The sequence below is a fragment of the Poecilia reticulata genome, chromosome 4 (assembly GCF_904066995.2).
Source record: "Poecilia reticulata chromosome 4, P_reticulata-male-v2, whole genome shotgun sequence".
NCBI classification, from domain to species: Eukaryota; Metazoa; Chordata; class Actinopteri; order Cyprinodontiformes; family Poeciliidae; genus Poecilia; species Poecilia reticulata.
The window spans coordinates 6,641,560-6,662,252 of record NC_088833.1 but is presented as its reverse complement, the minus strand read 5'-3'; the positions used below and the strand labels follow the sequence as shown (position 1 = coordinate 6,662,252).

General features: G+C 36.9%; 1 protein-coding gene across 10 annotated transcripts in view; it reads left to right on the top strand.

The window, feature by feature from the left end:
* sgip1a (SH3GL interacting endocytic adaptor 1a) overlaps positions 1–20,693 on the top strand; it is a 70,490-nt gene that overhangs the window by 6,365 nt on the left and 43,432 nt on the right. For 8 of the 10 annotated variants that reach the window (XM_081606095.1, XM_008415199.3, XM_081606097.1 and 5 more), the window contains exons 2-3: positions 4,412–4,529; positions 8,261–8,305. In XM_081606095.1, the coding sequence (XP_081462221.1) occupies positions 4,487–4,529; positions 8,261–8,305 (88 nt within the window). In that variant the 5' untranslated portion in view covers positions 4,412–4,486. Of the gene's footprint in view, positions 1–4,411; positions 4,530–7,339; positions 7,430–8,260; positions 8,306–20,693 lie in introns of those variants that run through there. The other 2 variants (XM_081606102.1, XM_081606100.1) reach the window with 2 other exon arrangements.

Sequence of the window (20,693 nt, the reverse complement as noted above, 5' to 3'; positions counted from 1 at the left end):
AAAAGAGAATGGATACTATGGGAAATCTATAATCCAGTTTTACAGTCGACTTTTCAACCTGCTTCTCGTTTTGTCCTGAGGTGACCAAAGGCATAGTTGATTTATTTTATTGAAACACTGGATGTCCAAGACTTCCTTTTTTCCCCTGGTGATTTCAGGCTGCCCAGTTTGGGTTAACTGGTTCTCAGTTAACCCCGAAAACATGTAGAAAATGTTTACTTTTTTAAGGTTCTTTTTCCTCTCCTAACTTGTCCTAACAATGTTGGAGCAATGTTGAAAGTCAGGCTTGGCAAATATTTTTAATTAACCTCATTCACATCTTCCATTGTCTTCAACGTGTCTTTTAAGTAGTAATTTTGTGAGAACTTTGACACTAAAAGCACTCTTACTATAATGTTAAAATGAGAAATGTTGAACATCTTGTGAAGTTATGCTTTAATATCAGTTTTACAGATAAGTAAATGCTTCATTTTTTTAACAAATCAACATCAAACTTTAGCAGTAGAAGGATTTTGAAAGAATTGTCCAATTAAAGTTTTGAAGGAAGAACTACACAGATTTTCTAAGCTGGTCACATCAAATATTGTTAACTCAAAGCATTTTTTCTCAAAACAATTTTTTTTCTCGTAGTTTTACGACTTTCTATTTATAATGTTATGACTATATTCTCATAATATTATGACTATTTCTGTAATAAGAGAAGTTTTTCTCATGAAAAAAAAAAAAACTTTTAATCTGGCCCCAATCTTATAAACTAAACATTTTATTCTTAAAAGGTTTTGAATTTTTGCATAAACATTTTTTAAAACATTAGCATCTCTCATCAAAAACGTGAAGCCATAATCAATTTACTGTTGCTGGATCAGACTAAACAAGATTAAGTTGCCAGTGAATCTGCATTGAACCTCCTTTGCATCATCAAGCAATCAGGAAGTGGAGGCTAATTTCACAAAAAGCCTAAATGACTGCTGGGGTGTGTATATTTATGTGTGTGTGTGTGTGTGTGTGTCGGTCTGGTGTTTGTTCCTGCGCTCCTAGACAGGGCAGCAAGTGGGATAATGGCGAAGAAATGTGTCTGCATGGTGGTACAAACAGAGAGGTCGTGTGTGGCTGGATCGCACGTAGGCACACAATGCTGCACCCTGCCATTCACACCCCTTATCTACATGCCGTTGAGCACAATGTTATGATTTGAGTGCACTCACCGCTGAGCTTCAGTGAGTGAGTGTTTGTGTACATTTAATGTCTGCGTTCTAATCATCATCCTTCATCAGGGCACTTTGGCTGTGAGGAGTGACGGAGCGGGTTGTAGGCTTGCAAGCTTTTTTTTTTTTTTTTCTTGTTTTTCGAACAGGAAATGGCAAGAAGGTTTGGGATTTGGGACGTGACAGCTGCAACATGAGCTCAGGGAAATCCCTGCCAAGAGATGACGTTTTTGTTTTGCGCTCTCTTATCGGCAAAGCTCGTCTTTGTTGGCAGTTGACTTCAGTTGGAATTCACGTGTGTAAAAAATGAATTATTGCTGGTGTCATCTACGTTGCTGACCTTGGGTCAAATACAATCATGTGCTTTTTACCATCTTCAAGATATTCCAACATTTGAAAAAGTTACACTTTCTAAATTAAGATTTTCATTCAGACAATCCATGTGGTTGAAAGATTTTTAAATGAGATACCAGAAACGTGTCAAGAGGTTTCTCAGATTTTGTAAAACATACATTAATGTAATCGTGCCCTTTCTCCACCTGTTTCTATCAGTTCGCCTGCTGCCGTTGCTGTCAGCAACCGGCAGTCGCTAATTAACAAGAGCAGTAAGTATTCTGAAACATCATGAGAAAGATCTCATACTGCTTCATGCTAGTCAAGTTCAATTTATTGGTCTTCCCTATTAAAAGATGTCTGCCACTAAAACAAAGAAAAAAATCAAAATGTTCTCAAATTTGACCATTTTACCATCATTTTATTAATAAGATCTAATAAATAAAATCACAATTGTTCTTACTTTTCTTTGTCCTTGTTTGACCAAGAAAACAGTTTGGTGCCAGGTGTTGCTATTATAAGAAAAGCAGCTGCTTTGTTTTATATGGAAGTTGATGATTTAAGTAGAACACATTTGATGAATGATCATAAACTCAGAGACCTAAAGAGCCTCTACTCTCTTCTCACTTGCTGCAATAAAACAGTTGTATTCTACTAAATGCAGCTTTTTCTTTTGCTTCTTTTTTTGTTTAAACTGTCTTCAGATAGCAGGGGTGATTACCTATTTATATGAATTTGTCTATAAGTTTTGCCACTGGTAAAGAATTACTTCAAATAGATTCAGAGCAGCATCTCTGCCAGATTGGAGCAACAGCGCACCCTACAGGTAAAAAGCGTGAGCAAAGGAGATGGGGAAGTAGGTCAGCAGGGAGGGAAGTGAAGGGCGTTTTACTGGTGGGTGGAGGTGAAAGATGATGGATGCAAAGGAGATGGTGGGAACAAGGGAAAAGGGAAGAATACAGAAGAACTTTAGATTTCCTGTATTGAAAAACTCTCCCCTAACACTGTTTCTACCATCTGGGGAGAAGAAATGCAGTCTGCCTCAAGTAATGATTTTCATCTCCTTCTTTGTCTGAATTGTGTTTGTTTATATGCCTGAGAGTGAGGTCTGCTTTACCTTGATAAGGACGTTAGCACACGAAGCACTCTGCCTGAATCTGGCAATGATATGAAATGTCACTGCAGATATCAAGCTAATAGTTTAATTATTGTTTGTGACCTATTCTTTCACATTGTGCTCACATTGCCTGCTTAAAAGTCCCATTTTAAATGGTCATCTTCATAAAATAGTTGTGAAATGTTCAAATTATTCAGTTTTGTTGGAAATTTAACTATTTGGAAATGAAACTGGTCTGGACAGAGCTTTTAGTTGGAGTAGTTTACACTGCAGGCACTTTCAGTACACTGACACCTTTTCCTTTTACTTTTTTTTACTGAATTTGTCTGGCTTTGACCATTTGTTAAAATCACAAAAAAAGTAATTAGGGTCTGTAACTAAATGATCACATTACAATATTTTAATTTAAACCTTGATTAAAGTGTTGCAGGTGTAAATGTGTATACAAATGAGGGTATTTGAGGTTGAATAAAGCACTTCTTTTAAATTGTCAGCAGATGGCGCCAATCACTTGTGATTAAATTGGTTAAAGGAATTTTAACTCATTTCTTCACACTTAACCAGTAATTGTGAATGCTTCACTTTAATGTGACACTAATAGTTCATCATATTTTTGTATTTTACTTTGTGTACACATTTCTGCAAATTGCAGTAAATACTAATTCTCAAATGTGCATCTCAGAAACATTAGTTTTAATTATGCAGGGCTAATATATTTAAAAAAAATGTTGACATCCTATAAGTATTAATTTCTTTACAAACCACTTTTTGTACATTGATTTCTAATCTAAGGTTTCTTTGTCTTTGTAAAGACATTTAATTGCACTTGACAAAAATAATTCTGCATTACTTAGGAAAATATAATACAATGTTACAACACACTGCCGTTTAATTGCAATTCTTAATACATTCAGTTGAAATTACTTCATTGAGACGATTCTTGTAGTTACTCGTACATTCGTAGAAATTGCCTGCTACCTTCCTTCACTAGTAGGATAATAAAGGGGTTTCTGTGAAATCATGATCTGGGCTTCAATTCTACAAAAAACATTTTCATTTTTATTTCTAAGCCAATCCGTGGTGGGTTTCATTGGTATGTTTTGCATGATTATCTAGGTAACTTTTTTAATCTAATCATATTGCTTACTCTCACATAAAATGCCAGGACCACACTCAACTAAATATCTTGGATTTAAAGGGCAAATCTCTGTAAAATGCTGAGTAAAGTTGTTGTAATCATGCAGACCTGATGTGATATGCCTTGTAATGTTGTATGATAAACATGGAGAAGTCCTAATTTATTCCTTTCTAAAAACTGCATTCCTATTTAGATTTTACAAAAGTTCAAAATAGTATTTTTGTTGGTTTGTTTGTTCACATTGACTGATTGTAAGTGGTCTGTCTCCAAGGTACTTCTACTTTTATTCTATTTAAATAAGTGGAGGTAAAGTAAACTATGAAACAGAAGAAACAAACAAGTATACTCAGTATTGTAAAAAAAAAAAAAAAAAAAAAGGAGCAAAGCTATTCATAGTTAGTGCATCAAAGGAACGACCTTCAGTGGATGATGAGTTCGGACTCCTACCCTGCTGTCCCACATTGCTATTCTCCACAGGTTATGTGAAAGTCCTTTGCAGTGGACAATCAATTGTTGCATGCAGGTGCTGCTGAGAGCTGCCGCATACAGGTTTGTCTTCTTCGCTTCGTCTTTGTCTTTTATCAATACTTATCCTGTTTTTCTTCTTATGGTTTTCAGTGAATTAGTTCTTCGCCTGTTCTTGTCCCATTGCTGACCGTGGAGAGAGCAGAGCATCTTCAGAGGAAGCAGTAAATGGCTGATCAGCTGGTTACCGGTTGGCTTCGTATCGTCGCAGGTACAGTAAGTTAAGCAGCAGTGCTGTGTCTCCTTAGCATGAAGCAAATGGATTGTTAATTTATGGCTTCAAGTTAATCTGCAGTTCATTTTGTCAGGTCATTAAGTATGCGAGGCCTGTAGTGAGACCGACTTTTAGCTTTGTCTGTTTAGCTAAAAATTTTATATTTTTGTGCATGAGGAATTATAACATAATTTGTAATGTAAAAGAAAATGGTGTGATTTGAAATTATTTGAAATTGTTTGGTTTGAAATGAGGCCCTCTACTCAATAATGTAGCATTCTTCAATTCATCATATTGTTCTTTATTGATAACATATGTGCTGTATTCCTTTTACTCAAAATATTCTAAATTTTTCACATCAGTTCAAGACAGAAATTTCTTAAATTAAATCTGTCTTCCCTTCAATGTATTCAGCTGAGATTTTTCCAATTGAATGCTGTTATTATACTGGTATTATATAAATGTCATTCTTTGGTAGGAGAAATTAGTTTGTGCATTAATTACAGTTTTCTTCTTCCCGTGCAGTCTTTATTAATTAATTATGTTAAAAGACCCACATCACTAGACATGCTGACTACACCAAGATGGCATTAACAGAAAGAGCCTTTATTGGAAAACTTTATTTATAGCCTTAGTCTCAGAAGAGAAATATCCACTCAATTTTGTACTGAAAAAATTGGCCACTAATTGAGAAAAAAAGTACTATAATAGTCAAACTATGGCTGATCCAAACCAGATTTAAAAAAAAATGAAATTATATGTTTATGTTTTCATAAAAATATCTGACACAAAGAATAAAATGAAAAAAAAAAGTTTCTAAACAATGAAAACAATTAAAACTCCATATTGTTCTAATATTACTTAAAGTCATCTACATTTACATGCACTGCATAAAAAGTAACGAAATCATCTTTTTTTCTATTCCTTATTAGACATTAAATCAAAACTTTTCCTGTTTGAAGTTGGTCAGGATTAGCAGATCTTTTATTGCTCCACTGGATTAAGAGTAGAGGTTTCTGATGGTCGTCACTCTAAAACAGGGGTCCCCAAACTATGGCCCATCTGTTGGACTTTTAGGGAACTGCTTGACTTTTATGTTATTTAATCAGTACGGTTGTTTGTTATGAACACCTCATTCCAGGTCGAATTCTTCGAAGAAATGCCTGTAAGTAGCAGCTTATACTTCAAAACAAGCATTTATGTTAACATATGAGGAATTCATATGTTTAAGTTACTTTCCCTCAATGGAATATATACTAGTCAGTCCCAGTGACCGTTTCACTAACGGTTTTTGCCCATGTGCTTTCTGGGTAAAAATAAATCATGAAACGTGCACGCGTGTATTTGAAAACTATAATATACATTTTTACTTGGCTTTAGGAATATTTGGTTGCTTCTTCTCTGAGGAGCATTTACACTAGTACATTTTGTACCGAAGGATCACATATGCATAAAATCATGTTATATTTAAAGGGGCACAAAGAATGTAAAAAAATTATAGTAATGTCCAAAAAACCCCATATTATTATATGTGACATAAAATTCATCAGAGTGGGATCTGCTGGTATTCTGTGGCATGTTACCACAGAATACCAGCAGATGGCAGGATTTGTTGAGTTTTTTTTTTTTGTTGTTTTTTTTTGCTGCAAACCACTTAAAATTAGCTTAGCTCTGAAGAGTTGCATTTATTCTAGGATGTGCATGGACATATCTTTTTTTTTATTACTGTTTCTGGTTGGTCTGTGAAATGTTGAATTGGAAGCTTGGTTTGCTCATTTTATAAAATCTTTTTACCCACATTTAGGGATCAATAAATGTTTTTTTATAAATAACTTTTCACCTTTATGTCACCCATATTTATGAATTCTTTTGGCAGAAGCCATTGTTATCTTTGCGATGCCATGTTTTTTTTGTAAACCTTTGCAGCAAAGGATATGTATATCCTGGTATGGTAATCTTAAATAAAAGCCCTGGTTGCACAGTATTAGCTAAATAGTGCCAGTCGTACATTACATATACATCCCCCCCCTGACCCACAACTAAAGATGGAGGTGGCAGAACAAACTAAACATTTTTCTAATCTAGAATAACCAGTTCATTTTTTTGTCTCACCATAAGTGGGTTTGCATTCAGACAAGTTGTGCAAACACAACATAAGTTTTCAGTGTTGCAAAATATATCTCTGTTTACACAGAGATCACGACTGAAAAAAACAGAAAATGCTATGGAAAATGTAAAGAAAGTGTTGATAAAAATGTTACCATTTATTTAAATTTCCATAACTAGCATTATTATTCATGTTTCTTTTTTTTGTGTCAATAAATTTTTATGCTACTTCTTGTAATTTACTTTTAATGTTTGAATTTGAAACTAGTTCATTTAGTACTTGTATGTTTAAAGGAAAAAATCTCACATTCAGAACAAAATATCTTAATTGTTTTTATGAAAAGTAGATGTCATAAAAAAATGATTGTAAACGTACTACAAACACCGCTGTCACCACTACATTTTGTGCATGTCTGTGTGTACCCGTTCACATGCCTCATTTTACCCTGTCATAGACAGTTAATGAGTACTTACACAAACATGAGCACACACCCCTTTCCGGGGGCTGGGCTGCTGTCAGTCCTTTGTGCTTGTTGGTTGCAGCTGTAGCCTGCGTTGCCTTGACGTCACACAGATCGATCCTGCTCCCAGTGCGGCTTGGTGAGCACGGTGACAGTAAAAAAGGCTGCAGAGTGAAGCAGACTGTCAGAGCGGGGCGGAGGTTTGAGTGAATCGAAGGGGGGAGGAGGAGAGAGAGAGAGGGCAGAGTGAAACCACAGAGGTATTCCATGCAGGGCAGGACAGGCACAATCTGCTACTACAGAAATAGTCACTACACAGGACGGTGTATGGTAAATATTTTTCCGCAGTAATGAGTGTACGACTGTTCTCAAAATGCGTAGTCACTTTCATATTATCCTGTGTGTGACTAAATAATGCCATTCCTCATGGTACGGTTGACTCACTGCACTGACATAAGGTCGGTGGTGAGGAGGGGTGCTTGTGTGTTTGTTTACCACGTTTGCTTATTATTGGGTTTAATTGTACGAGTATTTTGGCTTTTCAGTTCTTTGTGCCTTTGTAAATGTGTGCGTATGCAGTGTATGCCAATAGTTATTTGTCGGGGAACTGAGTTGGTAATGCAGCGTCCCTTTTGAGCTGTGGTGTCAGGAGATTCTAGCTGTAAGCCATGTGACTTTGCAGAGAGCTGCAGAGATTGGCTGAGGTCATCCATGACCTCAGCATACTGCCTGTGTCCCTCCTTAATGCTGCCGCCCCTCGTTACAAACACACACACGCACACACAAAATCCTCCCTCCCTCCCAATCTATTCTCCGCCTCCCCTCCCTGCCTCTTTTTCCTTCAGTTGGCTTTTTCCCCACCGCTCAGCATCCTCTTCTGCGTGTAGGCTGGAGCCACAGCAGCAGCAGTAGCAGTAGAAGCATCCATGGCTTAATGGACAGCTAGCCTAGCCCCTACCCCTCCTCTCTCCTCTCTTTTTCTTCCTCTCTTCCTTTCGAGCTAGTTGACAGGCAGCGTCTGGGATTGTTGGAGGCTCACAGTTAGCCAGGGCGTCATCCACGAGCTTGCAGCTGCTCTGCTGCCCATCAGTTCCACTGAATATCTGTAACCGGGGGCTTCTTCTCCTCTCCCCCTCCCCGTGCCTCCTGCTTTCATTTCAGGCTCTTTGGAAATAGAGGAATGCAAATCTGCAACCATGATGGAAGGTAAGCTGTTTTATTTTCTATTTTTTTATTATGCTGTTGACTCCCCATCCCACCCCCACCACCACCACCCTTTCGTACATATATATATATATATATATATATATATATATATATATATATATTTATAGGGTAATCCTCCTTTATGCCCTTGTCCTACTGTGCTTCATCTGCTATATTTGGCAGGTTCAAATGTCATCAGCCACTCTTATTTTAAGTGCACATTTCAGTGACTTGCATGTTATTCTTAGAAAAGGGCACAGCCAATGAATGTTCACGATAGAGGCACAATGGCGAGGCTAATTGAAGCTTGTACCTTAGCGAGTGTGTATGCATATGTTGGAGTACCCCCCTACTCCTTTTTGCCACTTCCCATCATGGAGGATTATTTGGATTTGTTGTGCTGGACAGCTTATGTGCCCAGCTGGCTTACTTGTATAAATTCTCTTTGTATGATGTGCTCACCCTGTCTCTGCTATGTGTTCATACCACTGGCATATTTAACCCGGTGTTCTTACAAGAATGTTGCATCTATATCAGGATATACATGAATCTTAAGGTATAATTTGCCCTTCACCTATGCAATTGTTATAAGTAGGGATTTGAATGTAGTTTTAGGATCATATCTCTTTAATTGATGACATCACCAGAGGTAGGCCAGTGATATTAGGATGAATCCCTACGGTTCTGCAGCTGGCAAATGAAGCCCTCCATCCGTCTGTTTTCTTTACCCTTTTTTGTTAATAAATTTGAGAATCAGTGATCAATTTCTGTTAATATCCCCAGAACAAAATTCAGGTGTTAATATGATTTTATTATTTACGCAACCTTAAAATATGTAAATTTTAATGGAAAACATTTTGGCACAGAAAAATGCATAAAAGTGTTAATCAAACCGTTTGTAAAAGGGGACATCGTTACTCGTGTTCACCTATTTCAATGTTTCAAGCAACTCTAGATTCTTAATTCAAGTTGATCTAGTAATATTAATGAACCCAGAGCTGTACTCTGCCAATTAGATGGATTTTATTAGCATGGAGTCTGGAAGCCTGCGTCTGTGTCTGTATATTTAGAAATTAGAGGATGCAACATTTCCTCTGGCTGTATTGTCTTGAAAGAAATCCTGGGAGATTTTCAGAATGAGTGTGTTAGGGCAGAGTAGATTTTCTAAAGTATTCTTAACATTTGGGTTCATTTTTCATAAATTTACTTTTTGAGGTTATTTTTAATATTTCAAGTTGACACTGACAGAAACAAACTATCCAAGAGGACCTAGCTTTAGAAGTACAAAACTCTTATTATATCAATGTTATTTGAATATTATTCCGGTTGTATGGCTTATCTGTTTGATTGGCACTTCCTGACATATTAACAGTTCTTTTTCATTTGGTCAAAGTCTATTTTCATGCTGCTAAAAAAGGGTAAAGTTAGCCTGGCACCACTGAGCAAAATGACTGCAGTTCTTTTTGTTTGTTACACACAATTATATAACTATGAGATACTCGGGTTATGTTCAGATTTCTCACAGCTATACATTTACACATACATTTAGCCATGTTTATTTGGAAGTGCATGAAGTGTTGGCCAAGTGGCATATATATTCACATATCTTTATCGCACATCTTTATGTTCGTTACACACAACGAACAAAACGATGCGGTATATAAGTTGGTATATACCTCTTATATACCAAGTGGCTTATATATTAACATATCTTTACCGCTTGTAAATAACCATTATTGCTATAGTATGGTCTCAATCTGTAAAGTTATAAAAATCAAACCTGATAAAAACAAATATTTTTAATAAACTCAACAGTGGCACAATTCTTGGTATCTTCAAGCATACCGTAAAATTTTACATTAAGAGTTTCTACGACTTTTAAGTAATCCATGACTTTAGCCCTCCCATGGTCTTAGCACTATGCTCAGGAGGAGCGTGACCGCAGGGGTGCGTTGGGCGTTTCCCGTCAACCTGTAAGTTTCTGAAACCACGTAAAAAAAAAACCCTCGTAAAAGCACATGCGGGGTCAGTGAGACCCTGCTTGGACACGCACAGGGAGAAAAGCTATCCAATGGACCCCGTCTCTTAAGACCGGGGGAGGGTTAAGGATATACCTGAAGGAAATGCACTGCTTGTTTCTATTAGAAAATAACAACAATGTTGGAAGAGGATCCAAGTTTATCTTTCCATAAAGTGTCCCAACGACTGGGGGAAGCTGTTTTTAACAATAAGCTTTATCAAAGAGTAACATTTTAAGCCTAGACTGAAGAGTAGACAGGGCGTCTGCCTCATGGATTAAAACTCGGGAGCTGGTTCCACTAGAGAAGAGCCGGAGAACAAAAAGATCTGTTTCCCAATGTCTACTTTTAGGAATTCTAGGAACCACCGCTACACCTGCAATCTGAGAGTAAAGTGCTCTGTTAGGATCGTATGGAACAATCAGATCTCTGATGTATGATGGAGCTTGAGTGTTAAGGTCTTTATATAAGAAGTAGACTCTTAAAATCTACTTACAAATTATGTTTACAGTGGTGGGAGTTATAATTGTGCCAGTTCATTAAAAACTGTTATTTCTTAATGTCAATGTTTTCCACATTAAATTCACAATGAGTTGAATGTCCTTTATAATAGTGATCATTGTAGGTTTTCAGTGGCATTAATACATTTGGTCAGCGCTGCATGAGAGAGTCCTGATAAATGCAACACAATAGAGAGTAGTTAAGGTTTGAACTTGTTAGTCATGTACTCTTTCCTCCTGATGACGGTTGTGTTTTAAAGGTTGAAATTGGATCTTGCTGTATTTGAAATGTTTCTATTACCAAATACAGAAATATTTGAAATGTTGAACACTATTTTTAATGAAAATAAAGTTGATAATTAAGGACATATTTCAAATACAGATCTTTCCAATTTGATCACCAAAGTGATGAATGACCTTGTTTAATGTTTCTTCTCCTTCGACAACTGAGCTGTCCTCTCACTGTCTGCATTACGTCAAGCCCCGGGTTAAGTAACAAATGTGAAGGTAAAAAGCACTGTTTGCATTTGCTTTCCTTCCATTAGCAAAGCTAGTACAAGCTTAACATAGAGTGTGTTAGGGCAGGATTACGTTCAGGTGTTAAAATTGGATGCTAATCCTGGCTAGCTCTGCTTTTTAAAGCCCAGCGCCACTGCCAGCATGACTGTCTCTTCCTGACACACGAGGGTAGAAGATGTGGGAGGGTTACTTAATTGTAATTAAGAGCAGTAGAGGTGATCATCCTCATGCTAGTAGTTGGGATTACCATCTCTTTTCCTAAAGACGCGATCTTGAGACATGCAAGATAGATATGGGGCATTTTTATCACAATAACAAGATAATGCAGCAGTGTTATCTCTGCAAATAATTTCTGACTGGACGGGGTTTTATGATTATCTAAATCTGATTGAATCTTGACATTTCACTGTTTTAATGTTTGCACACTGTCAGATGAAGCAATACTGAAAACTGAGGCATACTGTTATAAGTACTGTCAATTTAACTGCATATTTTTCTAATGTGTGGAGAATTTGATAGAAATCAGCAACCTGATTTTCTTGTACACAAGTGCTACTCCCTCTCTTCTGCTGCTTAAAGGGGGAGTTGTTTTAACTATTTCATCTTAACGTTAGCTATTACTTTACTTAGGAAGGGTATTTCCTGCTGTCCCTTGAAATTATTTATTGTATTTTCATAGAAGTGCATCACAGTAAATCGGAATAATAGTTCAAAGTTATGTGTTTGAATGATTTAAATCAAAAAGTAAAATGCATATAAATTCAGTTTGCGGATTTCCAGAACTTTGTGTTTATTTCTGTTAGCTGAGAGCTAATTATTACCCGTAACTGAATTTCTTAGAAAATTAGATAAATGAATAACACCAAAGAAAAACAGATAGTACAGAAATGTCTGCCAAATAAAAAAGCCTATGTGCTTAGTCCAGGCTTCTTTAGCATAAATGACTGCATCGGTGCAGCATTGAGGTGATCTAAGGTAGCACATCTGAGATATTAAAGCACAGATTGGTTTTATAGCAGGGTCTTGTTGCCTAAAGTAATAATTAACAGTAGTCTACATTGACAAAATCCCTTTAAAATTTGCTGCAGTTGCACCTTTCCCTGAAGCTTGTAGTGACACAACATACAATACATTATAACATTTATTAGGGACAAAATCAGTGGTTATATATTTTTTATTTTTTTTGCTGAAAAATATATAACCATGGATTACTTTTTACCCCATCTCTGAGTGAGACCTCAGTCAACACTGATCTCATGTGTGGAGTTACCACTCACTAGGACATCACAGTGGAACTGCTAACAAACAAAAGCCCAGCCAAAAGAGGGCTCAGGAGAAAGAAAAAGGCCTTTTTGTGAATCATAGTCAAAACATGCCGATTGGGGTTTACCTCAGGCCAGTTTGCTCATCAATCATGCACAGTGATATTGCAGTCAATGAATTGGGCATTAAGCTACTGGCTGGGTTGGCAGGTTCCAAGTCATTTTGCAAAATAAAATCAGCATCTCCATGTGGCTTGTCATCAGAGGGGGAAAAAAAGAAATGATCTAAAGTGACCTTGTAAACACATTGGACCCAAACCAGAAGATGGCATGCCTCCCTAAAACATGACAGATTATGGAAACATCACTGTAAATGTAGAACAACTCGAATTCTGTGCCACTTTTTTCTGCGTGACAAAACAATAACTATATCTACTGCGATAGACATGTCATCAATATAGATAGAAAATACATCCGATAGAGTGTTAATAATTTCACTAAACTCTGATCCAGAACCGCACAACATTCTGGAGGATGTAGACAGAGGAAAAGCGTTAGCCACTCAACTTCTCACGGCCAGCTAAGCAAGGTTGATGCATTAACTGACTTGCTCCCTCTTTGGTAAAATAACAACTTGTTGAATAAGGCCCCGACATACTCTGGTGTACTTCACTCTGATCAGACGTCTGCGCATGCTCTATGAAGACTCAATGTGGACGTCTGCCGAACATGCCCACACAAAGGTCAGTTTTTACCACTGCATGGTCAGAGACGCGTGGACTCACACAGGAAACTGCTCAACAGGAAACGGTGTTCGCATCACGCCGTTTTTGTACGCAACACCGAGCTGATAATTTTGAGTCGGCACAAACAGTCAAATGGATGCATCAAACCTACTGCTTTCTATTTCGATTGTGGGAAATAAATTAATTTTGTCTTGAAAAATGTCACTCGATACGTTCTGGATTTGAAGAAATCTAGTAACGAAGTTTGGGCTACAGCACTTGGTAAACAATCTACTTTATTTAGGCTTACCCTTCTTGCAACGAGTGTCATTTACTGTCTAATGGACAACTGGAGACAGAAGACTGCTTTTCGGTAGTCTTCCTTTGATTTTGTAAGTTATCCCAGAAAGTTCAGGTTTTCTTCACATCCATCAAGCTGAACAGAAATAAACACTTGAGTACATCACTAAAAGTGCCATGAAACTGTAGTCATTTTATAATAAAATACTGATGCAATTCTGTTTTTTTATTTCTTTACCTGGACTTGTATACCTGAAAAAGTATTTAGAAAATTGAAGTACTGCTACCATCGTTCAAGTCTAAGCATGTTGCTAATGTATTTTTTTTCTCCTTTCTCGGCTTTTGCTTTAAAGACAGTAGATGAGAGCAGATGAGACGTGTTATCTGTTTTCAGTGATTTAGATCTTTTTACAGCACATGCTAAACACAGTAGATGCCGTGAGTTTCATGCCCACATGCTATAAATTGTTTAGATCTTTGTTTTGGGCATCATATTTTACTTTGCAAAACAGGGTGGGTGTTTCACTTGGGGGCCTTAAGATACAAAGTCCTCATATTTCTTACTGTTCTCCCCATAAAAAAATAACTCTTTAACTTTCCTTTTGGGCAACAATAAATTAAAATGTTTTTTTGTGCTTTATAACATTTGGATGAGTGTTTGAAATGGTTGGGTGAATATTCTTAGTCCATATACATGTAAAGTCCAAATACTTTTAAAGCTCGTCTTAAAACCCATCTATTTTACTTGGCTTTCAACTCCAGCGGGATCTAGTTTTAAATTGTATGTTTGTTTGTTTTTAAACTGTAAGAGTTTTTTTTTTTATTGTTATGTTGTGTTTTAATGTACAGCACTTTGTATCAGCTGTGGTTGTTTTAAAGTGCTTTATAAATAAAGTTGGTATGGTATGGTACGTAGGTTCAATTCAAATCCATTAACTGCCAGTGTGATCTTCTTTAGAGGAAAACAAGTCAAGTTAAAATGTATACTTCTGATTCCCAGAGCCAAAACCCGACTCTACACTTTACATATTTGTACGTGTTTATGTTTTGAGCGGAACAGCCTTCTAATCTCTAATGACCCTTTGGCATTTCCTGTGTAGTTACCAAAAGAAGAAACTTAAGTCTAGTCTCAACTGATAAGACTCAAACAATAGAAAAACCAGCATGTTGGCAGAATGTTGATTACTTTAAACATTTTGCAGTTTGAAATATACTGCTCAAAAAAATAAAGGGAACATTCAAACAACACAATATAAGTCCAAGTAAATCAAACTTCTGTGAAATCAAACTGTCCACTTAGGAAGCAACACTGATTGACCCGACGAGGATCCCCGTTGTCAATCAGTGTTGCTTCCTGAGTGGACAGTTTGACTTCACAGAAGTTTGATTTACTTTGGAGTTATATTGTGTTGTTTAAGTGTTCCCTTTATTTTTTTGAGCAGTGTAGTAAGGCCTACCATATACACTTCTTGGGCTTTAGACACATAGTCTTGTTAATCCTAGTTACTAGTGATTGGAATTAAACCGTCTCACAGAAGTTGGATAAACCTTTGACTGTACTGTAGCAAAGTAGAGAGCCATATGGTGGACTCCTTTGCAGTTTTTACGTCTGTAGTTGTAGAATAATTTATCTCCATTATTTTTGGCTTGTAGTAAAACTGAGCTAAAGGACCCGGGAGCAGCTGATCTGTTATACATGTAATGATTTTGTTGTTATTGAAATAGATAAAAAAATAAAAAATACAGAAATTAATAATTCTGCTTTCTGAATTTGTGGAAAGGAGCTTTCATAAATATCGCTTTCTGTTTTGAGTTAAACATGCCTGTTCTTGGGCTGCTCACTTGAACTAGAAAGGTGTGTCTGGTGATTGTTGTTTAAAAATGTAGCTTGTTCTGCCTTTTACTGCTTGAATTTCAAAACCCTAAGTGGCACACTGAGAATTTTAAAAGATAAATTAGATGCTTTCTCATTTATATTAGTGAGTATACTGTATTTACACATAATAGTTACATCTCCCCAAATGCAGTGTGGCACAGTGATGAGGCAAAGTGGATGAGGACAAACAACTGCTGAAGTGGCTCAATACAAAGTAAATTGAGTGTCTATTTTTTCCAAGCTGGAGGATAGATCGGTTTGTCACCAAGCATGTCTGCAGGTTCAATTTGTTCATTCTGCCATTTCACCTGCCTGATTTTTACCTCTGACTCAAACCTCTCTAATCAAGCAGCTGACAGGGGCTCCTTGTGTGCACATTTTTTCACTTTAATCTACAAATTTTAATTTGTTGCTGAATAAATTTGTATTTGATTTATTAAAATGAGCCCAGAGGTGCAACTCATTCGTTACCAACTTTTAAACACTACTGTGCTAGATGCTCTCTATAATTCAAGATAAATGATTATTTACATGCCTACTAAAGTCTAAACATGTAAATTATGTCATGAGATACATTTGAAATTGCTTTCTCTTCCCTTGAAGAAATGGTTTGATGAGATGAAACAGAACAAGGTAAAACTCACTTAATGTAACATAGTTTACGTCCCAGCTCAACCTCAGCAGTTTTATCAGAAACATTTCATTTTCATTGCTAAACTATGTTACAAAAATATTATTTCTTTCTCTTATCCATGTTACAAATAATATGACCATCACCACATTGCATATTTGTCTTTTGCTTTGCTGGAAAAGTGAGGCTTATGTGAAAATAACCCTTCATTATGCGATTTGCAACTCTCACACTATATGTATTCTGAACATGTCCACCATTGCTACAAAATCTACAATTTAACTGCAATTTAAATAACAATGCAGGGATTAAATGGATGGGGAGGTGAAGGGCTCTCTCATCTTACACTATACTATCTGCATGGTGAGGTGAGATTCACTCACCTCGACATGCTGAATGCTTGAAACTGAAAGTAAAAGGGACAGCTGCCTTGCTTACTGATTGTTTTTGCTGATCAGTTTGTAACTACTTGGGGGTACTAAGAATGTTGGAATTTCAGTCCCACACATGATGACATTAAGGCAAAAGTAACCTTGTTCTTACTTAGCAGAGTACTGTGAATTCCACAACATGATCCAGAGATTAACCTTTCAGAGCATGATGGCAACAAAAAGGACATACTGTAAAAACATGACAGGGCTTGATATCCTACAAAATTCTCTTCATTTCCTTACAGTTTGACCCTGGTAGCATGTTTTCAGTGCAGTAGCATACTTGTTAAGATACTGTGATGGGAGCTTTGGGATACTCAAGCCCAAATAAAGTGAAACACGTGGGTGGAAATTTTGGCAGCAGCAGTTTTTTTTGCTCAAAATTTTTTTGTCTTAATACATGTTAAATTAACATGCGTTCAATTTAATGACATCTTAGCCTAATTACAGTATCGTGACAAATTTGCTGTAGACTCTCTTAAGTGAAATGCGCTGAAAGGATAGAAAGCTGATTGACTGCCCTGATGTAGGAGCTTCAGTATGTGTATGAGTCACTGGATTTTCCTAATAACACAAGTGTGCAGACAGATGCTAACACATTTTCAGTCGAACATTTGCGTGACTTTGCAAGAAAGCATAGGCAACACAAAGGAAAGCCGAGGTGTTCAGATATAATTGTACCTCTGAATGGATTTACCAACAATCTGGATGATTGACAGCAGGGATTAGACAGATGGGGAGGTGAAGGACAGAATAAGAAATGAATCTACTTTTTGCTACCACCATATTTATTCCCAGTCACAGCACAAAAAGCTCTCCAAATTCATCTTTCTTTCCTCTATGCACACACACCCCCTTGTCCATACACTGCCACACACTGGCGTGCTTATGTAACGATGCCCAAGATTCAGAGCCAGATAAACAGACATGTTTGTGTAATCCACTGGCAGCTGGGGGAAGATGAAGTTCTTCTATGGCATAATCTGACTGCTTTTATGAGTGATGTATGACATTCATCTTGGAAAAACTATGATGTCGGAGGGATTATACAGTTTGACAATTTGTGCTTTTGGCTGGTCTCTGCCTTACACATATCGAGAATGTGAATACATTTGAGTTTTAATTTTCCTTGCATTAGAGTTGTCCACATCTTTAATGGTGGACTTTTATATCTGAGTAAAGATTTTACACATGGCTAATTAGTTAAAAACAGGAAGCCATGCAGATCACTAATCCCAACAGACTGAGGGTGCTGTTTTCAGCCTGAGTGAGCCTCTCTGCCATGCTGCAGTCAGAGTAGTTGGTTATTTCCACTCATAAATGCGAAGCCTAATTTAATATCCCATCAGTGGCTTTATTTATAAACTAAGAAAAAAGCTCTGGTGCTGCAGCTGCTGTTGCTGCAGCAACTGTGTCATCACTTTGATGTAACTGCGGGTGTCCTTGTGTTAATCTGGTTAATGACTAGACAACAAGGAGAGTCCATAGTGGCTGCGTCCACAAACAGTGTTAGCTAAAAGAAAGTAATTACATTTATTTCAGTGCGATATTTGAATGATTTGTTTAATTCTGTTAACAGATTAGGAGTGTCTGCCATGAGACAATGTTTCTGGGATTTTCCACGTAGAATATACCTGTAAATATAGTTTGCAATTCATTTAATCGTTTATCTTTCTTTTCTATTATTCTCACCACTCTGAGTTTTGGCATTTTAGGAACTAAACTCTAGATCACGTGTGATTATGCAAGGCAGTATAAGGTCATTTAACAAGCCAAATACAATGGATCTCAACAGTCTGCTCACTTCTTGTATCATGCTAGGTTTTTGAGAAGTAGCAATTGAGACCATGCTAAATAATTTTTTATAACTTATGTCACATGTATAATGACTTAAGAGAGCAGTCTATTGTGCCTCGTTTCTACTGAGGGGTACAACAGGGGCTGGTACCCTATTTTGTCTGTTTTCATTGTACAAGAAACCCTTAAAACCGCACCATTCCTGGGCCTCCTTCGTGATACGGTTCAGTTAGGGTGGAGCTACTGGAGTCACAAAACACAGTCTATTGATGGGGGGATAGAAAATGTCACTGCCTGTGACAAGCATGAGACTTACTTGTGTGTTTATGTTTAACCCTGTTTCTGATGCAAAAGTTGCAAAAGTTCTCCAAGTCTCTAATCGCGAGGGCACATCTTGTCCTCAGCCCCCGGCGGTTGAGTCCACAGATTTTGTGTGAAATTAAAAGATTGATATTCATCCATTTTGACAAAAAAAACAGTTCCATGTGAAGAAAAGAATCCCCATATCATAAAACTATCTCCTCAATATTCCACTTTATATGTTGTGTTCCACACAAGGTTTTCAAACAAATTTAACCAGGCCTGAATATTCTTATTAATTTTGAATGAAAGGCATCTTTTTTTTGCCATCATACTCTATGATCTAGACAGGTGAAGAACAATGCGGTGACTATTGCAATTTGATTTATTGAGTTTCTTTATGTAAGCTCTCAAATTTTGCTTCAGATGCTTTGGGACCTCTCTTCACCCCCCACATGACTGTTTGGGTCACATACCTGTAATTATTACGAAAACTGGCAGGTGTACTTTTTATGTTGTTTTAGGTCTTGACTGGACTAGTCAGTTAAAATGAAAACATTTTGGTTTATAATGTTGAAACAGCCGCAACATGAGTTTTACAACGGGTTTGAGTCAATTCAGATCATTATGTCTATTCAAATGATTAGGTCTTCTTTAATCTCTCTGTACGCACATGGACCAGCCATATCCAAAGTGGAATACAGCTCAGAGGAATAGACACTGTATTCAATTACGGAGTAAAAAGCAACACAGAAAAACAGCTGACTCAGGACAGAGCTACAGAGGATAGATGAGTGAAAAGTGTTTTATACATCCACTCCCTGGAGAGGTGGAGGGGAAACAGTCTGAGAACTAGTATAGTTAAGAGAACGATGGTTAGTGATGTGAAATCTCCGAACAAGTAAGCGGCATAAGAGGTAGAGCGTGTGAGAAATCCCCTGAGGGAAGTAAAGCCCTGGGGTGGGTTTTTTTTATATCTGTGGTAAGATAGACTTTAAAATATAAAGCAGAATGTCATTTTTTCTTACCATCTCTTGCTTATATCAATCCGTCTGTCGGAAATATTTTATCTGAGCTCTGGCTTTAAAATCTAAACTGGTGGCATTTGTTAAATAATATTCATTTGGTTTTGTACATGATGTTTATGTCTCAAAAGCTCATTCTGCTTGGCATAACTGTACTTAATATATGATGTTTTCTTTTGATTTTCTGTGTGGGGTGTAAAAGATTAATCCAATTAGTCAATCGATAGTTGAAGTGTGAATTCATTTTACTAATCTGCTTACATATTTTCTAGTTTTCTTGTTTATCTTTCAATCATCAGGTATAAATCTTTTTGTACAATGTATTTCCTGGAACATTCACATTTTCCTCATGTCTTTTAAGGACTCTGCTATTTGATTCTTTACCCTACTCTAAAACCTCAAAAGATTTTGGGAATTTTTTAGCCGAGGTATTTCACCAATGGTGTGCCAAGATTTTTGCCAATGCAACAAGGAGAAAATATACCAAAAGCTGAATTAAGGAAATGTAAATAAACAAAAGCTACTTTTCTTTTTTTATTGTTTAATATTTAAGTATTAGTTAATAAATCATTCATTTATTCATAGATATTTTCATTCATACATTCATTTATGTCAGCTTTAGCTCAAAACTTGTTAGAAGAAGAGCTTTTGCTTTCATCAGTGCATGTGTGATAAATCCCCTCTTTGCCAACCCTGTGGACTTGTCAGGGTCGAGTGCTGCATGTCTATTTGGACTGCATGGCTATGAGCCATACCAGTGCAAACAGATGTCATTTTCAATCAGCTGAGGATGCACTGGCAGGGCGACGCACAGACAGAGCTACAGGAAGAGATTAGCAGAGTTTAGGCTGATACTGGATGGGCCGAGAGATGTAGAAATAGTGGGATCCTGAAAAGGTTTATGGCTAAGAGTGAGGCAGGTGTTGAGTATTGGATTTGGAACATAATATAAAAATGAGACGTTTAGTTCTTTGTGGAACACTTACATAACTTATTTTCAGATA